The following is an 11,528-nucleotide window of genomic DNA, read 5'->3' as shown; positions in this document are numbered from 1 at the left end:
AGTCCTCATCCTCTGTGTCTGAATTGAACAGCTGCGCTAAATCTCCATCAAACATGCCGGGTTCACTTTCTTCACTGTCAGAGTCACTTTCCGTGCCGTGCGGCTCCTCGGAAATGATGCCTGGTGTTCTGGGAATTTCTCCTACCCCGCAAACCGTCCTACCCGTTGTTCCTGAGCACACAACACATAAAGTGAAGCAAAGCGCATCTGGCTGTGATTTAATGCTACCCCGTTGTCATATTTGCAGGAAAATAGGTAAGTAGTAAGTATTAGTACTTTTTATTGACGTTGATACTTGAGTTTTTTAAGCCTTTGTGATTGTTTGTCAATATTAAAGTAAAGTCGCTATCTGCTTTCTGCACAAAACTGTCGAATTTGCAGCTTCGGTGAAGTCTGCTGTCAAGTTACTGGACACGTGGTATTTGCACAACACTTCTGAATCCGCAGCTTCGGTGTTTTAAGGCTGTTTCGGTAATGTCGTTATTTAATAAGTTAAATTATTTGCATTGTTAACTGCACATATTGAAGCTCAGAAGAAAATGTTTACTTACATTCGTAGATATGGAGAAGATGGGAATTTATTTCTGCGGGCTCCTACCCTTCAGGATATGACAAGGCTCAGAGGCAAAACCTCAGAAGATATGCCTCAAAATTCCAACAAAAGGGTCAGTAATTTATTGTTAATACTAACAACTCATATATGTGGTTAAATTAATTTATAAATATATATTATTCTACTGCAGATGGAGAACTCTTTGTTGGAACCAGAAGAGTAGTAAAAACCATGGATGATGCCAGGAAGCTATTTCATGAGTTTCATTCATCTCCAATTGGAGGACACACTGGCACACACAAAACGCTAAATGCAGTGTGTTCCAGATTTTACTGGTTTGGTATGATAGTTGACATTAAAACATGGGTATGTATTAACTGTTTGCATTGTTGTTAAATGCCGTTTAAAATAAGAATTTTTTTTTATATCAGTTAAAAGAGAAACTGTACACTTGCAAAATATAGATAAATATGATTAATTAGTGATATTACAGTAATAACCTGTAGGCCTGGCAGAGATTTGAAGACACACACAAAGTTTTGCTGCTAAATTGTTTGTTCGTTAGAGAATATATCATTAATGATGTTTTTTTTTGGTTTTTTTTATAAATGAGAATGTTGAACATTTACGTGAACTCCATAAATATTTTTACCTTAAAGATTCTGGAATGTGACCAGTGTCAAAAAGTTCGGAAACCACTGACTGCTGTGCAACCGTTGCAGTGTATTCAGGTAAATATTATGCCCCTTTTACCCATCAAACTATGCTTCTAGCTCATATTCATGAAGGCAGGAGTGTTTGCCAACTAATTTTAACCATCGATGTTAATGTGTAAATTATACAAATTGTTATTCAAATTATTAATTTGTCCTTGATAGGTGTCTGAAGTGTGGGAACTTATTGGTATAGATCTTACTGGACCTCTTCCTAAAATGTCAAGCGGCTTCCAGTATATACTTACTGCAACTGACTACTTTTCAAAATGGGTTGAAGCTTTCCCATTAAAAACGAAATCTGCATCTGAGGTAGCCAATGAGATGAAAAGACCAATGACAACATAAAAAGGTATGCATAATTTTTATCTATCAGTTTTTAATAACATTACTTATGTTATTCAAACTTAATTGTTACTTAATAATTTATTAATTTCTTTACTTCTAATTAAACTTTCATTACTGTCTTTACATATTTCGATGCCTGCATCTAGAGCCCTCCGAAAACTGGTGAATGACCAGCAGAATAACTGGGATCTGTATCTAGATCCCACCCTGTTTTCACTGCGGTCAAAAGTACACACCACAACAAAATAATCACCTTTTTTTCTGATGTATGGAAGAGAGGCAGTATTTCCATCAGAAGTGCCTGCTCAAGTGCCGGTGAGTGTTTGTCAAATTCTTTCTATGTTAGAACTAAGAATTGAAACCATTTAAGTAAAAAACCCAGTAATGTCTTTATGAATATGATATCATTTGGTTTTAATTGCTAATATCTACAAAATTTTAGATTTCCAACATCATTCTGCCAGACGACAAAAGGTACAGTGACTATGTACAGTCTGAAAGTGAAGCACAACATGCAGTTAAAGAAACTGCACAAGAAAACATTGCGAAGTCACAAGACAAGCAAAAGGTTGCATACGCCAAGCGGGTCCTGAAAAAGTACAAAAATGTTGTGTACAATGTAGGGGATCAAATTCTGCTTCTAAATATGAGGAAACATGGGCGAAAAGGAGGAAGACTTGAACCAGATTTTTCAGGTCCCTAAACAATTGATGACATCAGTGGAAAATGTGTTAGACTGAAAAACGCTGAGGGAAATACTTTAAAAAGTCTATACAGTATTGACCACATTAAACCTTATAGAACAAGCCACCCTGTCCAAGTCTCAACTCCAACTGAACCTGTTGAGAGTAGCCCATCTTCTGAGATGCAGCCTTGCAGTCCTCAGCATCATCCTGAAGCGCTGCAAAATAACAGACCCTCTGTCATACAGTTTGCACCAAAAATAGCTCAGGTAACATCAGTCCAAGCACCAGAAGAGCTTGTACCAGTGACCCCCCAGAAACCCAGCACGCAAGAAAAAGGTGGCATAGCTAAAAATCTCATTCTGACCGGTTGGTCAATTGTTGCCAGTTTGGCTAGTCGAATGGATAGAATTTTTTTTTTCTCCCCTCTTGCTAATTTTGACCTGTTGGTCCAATTTTGGCTAATTTCTCCCCTCTGGCATGGTTATTTTGTTGGCCCGTTGGCCCTTGTCTGTTTGTGGCCCGTTGGCCATTGACCGTGATTTTCAAATGGCAACTGTTATTACTAAAGAAACTTATCATATTTTGATTTTTAGTGAAGTGGCTTTGGGCTGCAAAAGACACCGGGCGTGTGGAGGCACTCGTTGGGCCATACAAATTGTATGACTCTTCTTTTCGCACACTGGAGGACAGTGGGTGGCTTTCTGATGAGGTAAGTGAAGTAATCATTTTTGGTCCTAGTGGTGGTCTGTAAAAATAATCTTCTTTTAATCCAAACAGGTCATTGATGGATACCTGCACTGCCTCATTAGGAAACAAAAGGCAAGTAAGAACGTATGCCAGTTATTTCACAAAAGCATTTTATACAATTATGTAATCTTTTAAAAAAAACTCTTGCATTTTTCAGGAACCCGTGTATCAGTTGTCTTGCGTTGTTGCAACCTCTCTGTTTTCTGGGAAGTTTAAATGTGTCACCAAGGTAATGTAGATGTTATATAGGTCATATAGTGCATGTTATGTAAATGAATCTAAACCTTTATAAACTTAAAAATATTCCACAGATGTTGTTTCCAGCTGAGGACATTTGGTTGTGCCCACTGAACTTCGGTGCACACTGGATCCTTGTGGTACATTGTTCTTTTTAGCAGCATATTCTTATTTTGAAAATGCTTACAACTGATTATGTTTACTTAAGTTAGTGTACTACACATATTCTACTAAATACCATTTTTATTTTAGGTTGTCAAAATCTCCTCACGATCTGTACTGCTGTTAGACCCTCTTGGAAATGAAGGTTGTTATGAAAGGAAAATTATGCGTAACTGGAGGTATTCATCATTCATTAATTATCTGTTTTGGGTTGTTTGGTTTGTGGGGTTTTTTTTATATTTAGAGCAAAATGCTGGCTACATTTTAAAAAATTGTTTTATTTTTATTAGGAATTTTCTGAAGATGAAAGGAAAGGAAGAGTCCCGAGTGGATTGGAAAATGGAGACTCTGCCACACAACAAGCAGATGGACTCCAGCAGTTGTGGAGTTTTAGTGTTGAAGGTATTTAATAAGCCATTGTATTTAATTGTATTTATTGTATTTAACTAGAATTACGTTAATCAATTGCAATTACTGTAACATATTTTACAGTTTGCCGAACACTACCTTATGAGTGGAGAGGTTACTAGGGTGCTGTCCACTCCAGAAGCCATTGGGCTGCAACGCACAGAAATTGCTTGCAAACTGCTAGAACATCAAAGTAAGTTGAGTCATGTGCTTTTGTATTGGAATAGCACTTTCAGTTTTGTTTAAAAACTGTTATGTTGAATGCCGGTGTGTTTCTAGGTAATGCTGATGACTACTGTGTGGTTTGTTCCATGCTGGAAGCCGATCCTGAGTCCAGTATGATTGAAATGGTAAAACAAATAAACCACAAATGCAATATACAGTTGCTTGCAACATTATTCGGCCCCCTTGAACTTTTCCACATTTTGTCATATTACAGCCACAAACACGAATCAATTTTAATTGTAATTCCACGTGAAAGACCAATACAAAGTGGTGTATACGTGAGGAGTGGAACGACAGTCGTACATGATTCCAAACAATTTTTACAAATGAATAACTGAAAAGTGGGGTGTGCGTAATTATTCAGCCCCCTGAGTCAATACTTTGTAGAACCACCTTTATCTGCAATTACAGCTGCCAGACCTTTAGGGTTTGCCTCTACCAGGTAGAGACGTTGTTCTTTCACGTGGAATTCCAATAAAATTGATTCATGTTTGTGAATGCAATCTGACAAAATGTGGAAAAGTTCAAGGGGGCCGAATACTTTTGCAAGCCACTGTAGTAATTATTTTCTCATGAAATTCGTAATGTTGGTTAACACACTTACACCCCCCCCCCCCCCCCCCCCCCTTCTCCCTCTTCAGGTGCAGTGTGAGTTTTGTCTCAGATGGGCACATTTTGGATGTGCTCAATATGAGAGCAGCCTGGTCAAGTACTTGTGCGACAAATGTGCATAATTGTTATGAATACTGTTTCTTTTCCACTTCTTTCTCCCTGTGTTCTGTTGGATCTGTAAATATCAAATATATATATCTGTAAATATATGCTGTCAGTCACAGTAAAGTACAAAGAGCAGCCTGGTCAAGTACTTGTGTAAAAAAAAAAAAAAATGTGCATAATTTGTTATGAATACTGTTTCTTTTCCACTTCTTTCTCCCTGTGTTCTGTTGGATCTGTAAATATCAAATATATATGCTGTCAGTCACAGTAAAGTACAAAGAGCAGCCTGGTCAAGTACTTGTGTGACAAATGTGCATAATTTGTTATGAATACTGTTTCTTTTCCACTTCTTTCTCCCTGTGTTCTGTTGGATCTGTAAATATCAAATATATATATATCTGTAAATATATTCAGTAAATATATACTGTAACTATAATGGAGTGAGTTCATTGTCAAAGTTTATATAGTCAAGTGTTCCAATCACTTCAATGGTGACAGCTGTATAACTTAAGCACCTTGGCATGCAGACTGCTTCTACAAACAAGTGCCAAAACATGCTACCTTTGTTATTATAAAGTAGAAGCATACTCTGACGGGAAGAATTACGTGCCAAAACATGCTACCTTTGTTATTATAAAGTAGAAGCATACTCTGACGGGAAGAATTACGTGCCAAAACATGCTACCTCTGTTATTATAAACTAGAAGCATACTCTGACGGGAAGAATTACGTGCCAAAACATGCTACCTCTGTTATTATAAACTAGAAGCATACTCTGACGGGAAGAATTACGTGCCAAAACATGCTACCTCTGTTATTATAAACTAGAAGCATACTCTGACGGGAAGAATTACGTGCCAAAACATGCTACCGTTGTTATTATAAACTAGAAGCATACTCTGACGGGAAGAATTACGTGTCAAAGCATGCTACCGTTGTTATTATAAACTAGAAGCATACTGTGACAGGAAGAATTACGTGCCAAAACATGCTACCGTTGTTATTATAAACTAGAAGCATACTGTGACAGGAAGAATTACGTGCCAAAACATGCTACCGTTGTTATTATAAACTAGAAGCATACTCTGACGGGAAGAATTACGTGCCAAAACATGCTACGTTTGTGAATGTGACCTACAAGCACACTTTAATGGGTAAAAAGAAGTGTCAAACCGTACTGGCTTTATGAATATCAGCTACAAACATACTCTGATGGGCAAAGTTAAGTGGCAAACCGTCATACCTACTTAAATTTGTACTGGAATTATTGTGTGGCAGCAGAAATGTGCATAAATTACGTACAGTAGGACATTTTGCCAAAGTAGGGCAGTTTGTCATAAGGCAGCGTAAAATTATTCTACTGGTAGGACGGTTTGCCAAAGTAGGACGTTTTGTCAGAGGACACCGTAAAATTTTCCTACAGGTAGGACGTTTTGCCAAAGTAGGACGTTTTGTCAGAACACCGGCCTTTGCAAAAGCTCGAACAACAGTGCCAGCAGACATGTTAGCCCAAGCATCTACAATCCATTGGCAAATTGTGGCGTAACTCGCCTGGCGCTGCCTTCCACTCTTGGTGAAACTGTGGTCTCCATCGGTCATCCATCGCTCCCAGGCCGCTCGCAGCCTTACTTTGAACGGGCGGTTCACACCGATGTCCAGCAGTTGGAGAAGACTTTTCATACCCCGTTGTGCGTATCGCTACCGTGCTGGTCCCCTTCTTCTCCACAGTGTGACTCACCGGGATGTCAAAAGTGAGCGGGACCTCGTCCATGTTTGTGATGTGGCTGGGCTGGATGTTTTTGTCGCCGATGTGTTTGCTGCAGTAGGAGCGGAAGATGGCCAGCTTTTCCTTATAGTCCGCTGGAAGTTGCTGCGCTACCGTAGTCCTGGTCCGGATGGAAAAATGGCACCGTTTCATAAAACGAAAGCACCAAGACGGGCCCTTGGAAATGTTCAATGTTCATCTCTTCAGCTAGTCCTGTTTACCAGCCTGGACACATCATGTCGTTCTCACCTCCAAGTTATACAAAATGCTGCAGCCAGACGACTAACATGTTCTAACAAGCGAGCTCACATTACTGCTATTTAATCTTCTTTATATTGGCTCCCAATAAATTTCAGGATTTGTTTCAAAATTCTTGTTTTAACACACAGAACACTAAATGATCACGTCCTAGATTATTTATCTCAACTTCTTACAAAATATATGCTGCTCGTTGTCTCCGTTCACGGACTCATGATGTGTTAGTTGTTCCCTGTACACGACTAAAGACTAAGTGTGACAGAGCCTTTCAGTCTGTGGCACCAAGGCTGTGGAACAGTCTGCCTCCACAACTACGTTTAGTCCACTCTGTGGATTCTTTAAAAAAGCTGTTCAAATGTTTCTGTTTTACAGGCTTTCTAATGACAAACATTTTATTGAATTATTATTTATTTATTTTAAAACTACCTGTTTATTTTACTGTCTTATTGAATCTTTATTTTTTCACTTAATGTTCATGTTTATTTGAGCCTTTTGTGTGAAGCGCTTTGTGACCGCTGTGAAAAGAGCTTAATAAATAAACTTCAATTACTTATGTCTAAAAATCAATCAATCAATAATCAATCAGTGAGTTTGTGTGTTTGAGTTTGTGTGTTTCAAAGATGGAGGCCACGCTGCTCTCAGAGGACTGTGTGTGGTTGTGGTAAACGTGTGAGCTGCTGCTGCTTCTTCCTCACATGTTTGATATGTTTCATATTTCCAGCTGATGCTGATCACACTAACCTTAACATCACAGACCATCCTTTGGTTCTTCTTCTGTTCCTCTGAAACTTCCTGTGTGGTGCCTTTCAAATTAAAAGCCCTCCCTGACTGTAAAGACTGGACTGTGCTGCAGCTGGTGGAAACAGTGTGTAGGTGTGTTGTGTTTGATGGAGGACTGAAGTGTGTGTCCAGCTGAGCTCTCTGTGTGCTCATATATACAGATGCTGATAAACACATGTTTGTATTTGGACCCTGTTACTGATCAGGACCTGCTGTGTGTTTCCTGTCCACAGGTCTACAAAGAGTCGCACTTCCTGCTGTGGTTCAGATGTTCAGCGTGTTGCTTTGTTTCTCACATGTTGGCTCCACGGTCTCTGCTGCTGTGGGCTGATGTCATGCAGCAATACAGCTGCTGAACATCTGGCCTTGTTTTGCCCCATCAGCAGATATTTGACTTTTAGATCACATGATATTTGCATGCAACCTTCAAACACGTGTGGAGAATTCATTATTTCTTTGAGAGATTTTTTAGTAAATAACAGAAAAAAGAAAGTAAGAGAAAAGCAAAACTTTAATTCTATAAAAGAGTAAAAATTCCACACACATGTAACTCACCACTGTGTGAACATCACAGGGGAGAAATCGTTTCTCTGAGTCAGAGATGAGTGTCAGTAACACAAAAGTAACACTCAGTGTCATGCAGTGACTTTTACACAACCAGATCAGATGAACCAACTCACACTAAAACATGCATTTTGCTGCACTCTTTACACTTATTTCTTTTCTTTCTGCTCTTTTATATATTTTGTAAAACCACAAAAAATATTTTATATCAGCAGCAATTTTTCTCAAACTGCTGCATCACAGCTTTCATGCTCTGACCTGCATGTGAAATGAGATAAAAGCTCTTTGTTAGTAACTTTTACAACTTCTGGCAGGTTAATGTCTGAACTTTGGAGTGAAACACACCCTTAGTTACAAGAAATAACACCACTGTCTGTAACAAAGTGAATCCACCTTAACACCACCTGTGTGTGTGACTGCATTACACTCCCACTGCTGGGAACCTGAACAAGAACCAGAACAAAGTCTAAAATAGAAGCTGACAAACAGCTGCACCACCGAGTGACACTTTATTTTATAAACTTCACAACAGGTTTCATGTTGTGACCTGTGGAGGTGAAATGACACAAAACCTGTTTTACAGTTTTTCAGCTACAGGCAGGATTGAAACACATCTTAGTTAAAAGTCAAACAGCAACATTTTTCTCCTCCCCTCACGTCACTCAAATGTGACAAACCAGGAAACAGGAAGTTCTTCGTCCTCAGTAAAGAGAGACGCACAGATGATCAGACTGAGTTCAGACCAAACTAGCAGCTTCCTCTGAGTGAGTCCAGCTACAGGAGAGAAAAGTGGAAAACTCCAACACTGCTGCTTCAAGCTGCTGACGCTCCACACACTGAATGTGAGTTTGAGCAAAAACACGACTCAAAGAAAGTTTCAGTGAAGGTAGTAGAGGAGGGAGGGGAGCCAGGACTGACTGTACTTCCTGTCTGCTGTTTTCAGCTTCACTCACAGACTCAATGGCTTCCAGATCAGAGGAGGATCTCTGCTGTCAGGTCTGTCAGGAGGTCTTCAGAGATCCTGTTCTTCTGTCATGTAGCCACAGCTTCTGTAAAGACTGTCTGAAGAGATGGTGGAGAGAGAGACCAACACACGAGTGTCCAGTTTGTAAGAGAAGTTCTTCAAAGAATGAACCACTTTCAAATCTGGCTTTAAAGAACCTGTGTGAGTCGTTCTTACAGGAGAGAGATCAGAGAGCTTCAGAGGCTCTCTGCAGTCTGCACTCTGAGAAACTCAAACTCTTCTGTCTGGACCATCAGCAGCCAGTGTGTCACATCTGCTGTGCCTCAGAAAAACACACCATGCACAGATTCAGACGCGTCGATGAAGCTGCACAACAACACAAGAAGAAACTTCAGGAAACTCTGGAGCCCTTAAAGAAGAAGTTAAAGGTTTGTGAAGAAGTTCAAGTGAAGTTTGATCAAACAGCAGAACACATTAAGGTCCAGGCCCGACACACAGAGAGGCAGATTAAGGAGCAGTTTAAGAAGCTTCACCAGTTTCTAGCAGAGGAAGAGGAGGACAGGCTGGCTGCACTGAGGGAGGAAGAGGAGCAGAAGAGTGGGATGATGAAGGAGAAGATGGAGGCTCTGAGCAGAGAGATAGCAGCTCTTTCAGACACAGTCAGAGCCACAGAGGAGGAGCTGAGAGCTGAAGACGTCTCATTCCTGCACAACTACAAGGCTGCAGTGGAAAGAGTCCAGCGCTGCCCCCTGCTGGATGATCCACAGCTGCCCTCAGGAGCTCTGATAGACCAGGCCAAACACCTGGGCAACCTGACCTTCAACATCTGGAAGAACATGAAGGACATGGTCTCCTACACTCCTGTCATTCTGGACCCAAACACTGCTCATCCAAACCTCATCCTGTCTGAAGATCTGACCAGTGTGAGAGGAGGAGAGAGGCAGCAGCTTCCTGATAATCCAGAGAGGTTTGACTATTATAAATCTGTCCTGGGCTCTGAGGGCTTTAACTCAGGGACTCACAGCTGGGATGTTGATGTTGGAGACAGTACAGTGTGGAGACTGGGTGTGTTAGCAGAGTCTGTGCAGAGGAAGGGACGCATAGAGTCTGGATTATGGGGAATAAGGTTCTATCAAGATAAATACTCAGCATGTTCACCATCAGCTCCTCGCACTGCTGTCTCAGTAGAGAAGAAGCTCCAGAGGATCAGAGTGAATCTGGACTGGAACAGAGGAAAGCTGTCGTTCTCTGATCCTGATACTAACACACACATACACACCTTCACACACACGTTCACTCACAGGATGTTTCCATACGTTGGAATTATGGGTAAAGTGAAGGTGTGTCCGTTGAAGGTGTCCGTGTCAGTGGAGCAGATGAGTTGAGGATGATGATATTTCTAATGTTGTTTCCTGTCAGTGAATTGAAGCTGTTAAACTGCAGCTGTCCTCCTGCTGCCTCGTTGTTCCAAAGCTCTTTGTTTCTCTTTTAGTTCTCACTGTTTCTTTCTGTTTCTGCTGTCCACCTTTTCACATGGAAAATCATTTCACTGTTTCTCACTGAATGACTCCCCAAACTAGATTTGAAATTCTATCAAGTTTCTAATCATTACAAGTGATTCATGTTTCTATTTGATGTGTGTAAATGGAGATGATTTAGTTTGCTGGGATATGGACTGACATGTGTTGAATGGGAGGAGCAGTTTGTTGTTGTCTTCTGTCTGTTTATGACAACAATAAATATATTGTTGAAACAATGATTCATGTTTAACTCCATATATGAAATGTTTCTGATATTTGAATTCTGTTTGATTAAAGACTTTCTTCATGACACAAATGAGATTTCAGTGTATTAATAGAACTAAATAAGCTCAGAGTTGAAAGGCTGCAGTATTATGTACGTGCTTCACTGTCAGTATCTTCAGGGGGATTCAAAGGGAAACATCAAACTGCTGTAATGAGATAAACTAGTTGGGCTGAACACACTTATCTGTAGTTTGTCTCCATCCAGGATCATCAGAATATAATGAACATGTGTGAAGAGCCAAAAAATGCTGCTCCCCTCTCAGCATGATAAGCTCCAGCCTTTGTTAACAGGACAACAGGAAACATGAGACAACTTTCAGAGACAGTAACCAACTGTGGCCACAAGATGGCAGCAGCTGATCTGAGATCCTTTATTGGACAGAACGACTCTGTGACGTCATCAGAGAGACGGCCTTCACTTTGATAGATCTGACGTCATGTCTGCACTGCGATGATGAAAGCTGATAAACACATTGTTATTGATCCATGAAATCACCTCTGTCCTCTCAAGTGTAGCTGTTTACAGAGCTAAAGAAGTCCTTCATCATCAAAACAGACAAATGTATTTTCTGTATTAAGTGACGTCATCCTCACTC

General features: G+C 40.2%; 2 protein-coding genes and 1 long non-coding RNA gene across 8 annotated transcripts; all 3 read left to right on the top strand.

The window, feature by feature from the left end:
* The first annotated feature begins 200 nt into the window (after positions 1-200).
* Positions 201-2,937, top strand: LOC109201146 (uncharacterized). 6 transcript variants are annotated; one of them, XR_002061149.2, is made up of 7 exons: positions 201-255; positions 382-471; positions 560-665; positions 744-919; positions 1,213-1,284; positions 1,432-1,618; positions 1,761-2,286. It is a non-coding gene; the product is annotated as an uncharacterized LOC109201146 (long non-coding RNA). The 6 variants fall into 6 exon arrangements; XR_003219414.1 differs by having other exon boundaries at positions 382-665; XR_003219416.1 differs by adding an exon at positions 2,894-2,937 and having other exon boundaries at positions 218-665; positions 1,761-1,929.
* Positions 2,938-2,944: 7 nt separating this feature from the next.
* On the top strand, positions 2,945-4,966 carry LOC109201145 (uncharacterized). Its single transcript, XM_019356697.2, has 9 exons — positions 2,945-3,009; positions 3,078-3,119; positions 3,205-3,276; positions 3,359-3,424; positions 3,537-3,625; positions 3,737-3,848; positions 3,939-4,047; positions 4,134-4,204; positions 4,721-4,966. Exons 4-9 carry the CDS (start codon positions 3,359-3,361, stop codon positions 4,811-4,813), a joined length of 540 nt encoding a protein of 179 aa, XP_019212242.2. The 5' UTR covers positions 2,945-3,009; positions 3,078-3,119; positions 3,205-3,276; the 3' UTR covers positions 4,814-4,966.
* A 3,496-nt stretch (positions 4,967-8,462) lies between these two features.
* Positions 8,463-10,822, top strand: LOC109201144 (E3 ubiquitin-protein ligase TRIM39-like). Its single transcript, XM_019356696.2, has 2 exons — positions 8,463-9,005; positions 9,107-10,822. The coding sequence occupies exon 2, from the start codon at positions 9,124-9,126 to the stop codon at positions 10,510-10,512; it is 1,389 nt and encodes a 462-aa protein (XP_019212241.1). The 5' UTR covers positions 8,463-9,005; positions 9,107-9,123; the 3' UTR covers positions 10,513-10,822.
* Positions 10,823-11,528: the final 706 nt, after the last annotated feature.

Source organism: Oreochromis niloticus, linkage group LG3 (genome assembly GCF_001858045.2).
Source record: "Oreochromis niloticus isolate F11D_XX linkage group LG3, O_niloticus_UMD_NMBU, whole genome shotgun sequence".
In the NCBI taxonomy this organism is placed as follows: Eukaryota; Metazoa; Chordata; class Actinopteri; order Cichliformes; family Cichlidae; genus Oreochromis; species Oreochromis niloticus.
Note: the sequence above shows the minus strand (reverse complement) of the source record. Positions and strands in the feature narration are given on the sequence as shown.

What these genes read in the sequence shown, in the direction of transcription:
- LOC109201145 (XM_019356697.2), top strand. Translation starts at nt 3,359, where the DNA reads ATGTTGTTTCCAGCTGAGGACATTTGGTTGTGCCCACTGAACTTCGGT. An exon ending in AAAATTATGCGTAACTGGAG is followed by an intron (nt 3,626 to 3,736) that starts GTATTCATCATT and finishes TATTTTTATTAG; the next exon opens with GAATTTTCTGAAGATGAAAG. An exon ending in GTGGAGTTTTAGTGTTGAAG is followed by an intron (nt 3,849 to 3,938) that starts GTATTTAATAAG and finishes CATATTTTACAG; the next exon opens with TTTGCCGAACACTACCTTAT.
- LOC109201144 (XM_019356696.2), top strand. Translation starts at nt 9,124, where the DNA reads ATGGCTTCCAGATCAGAGGAGGATCTCTGCTGTCAGGTCTGTCAGGAG.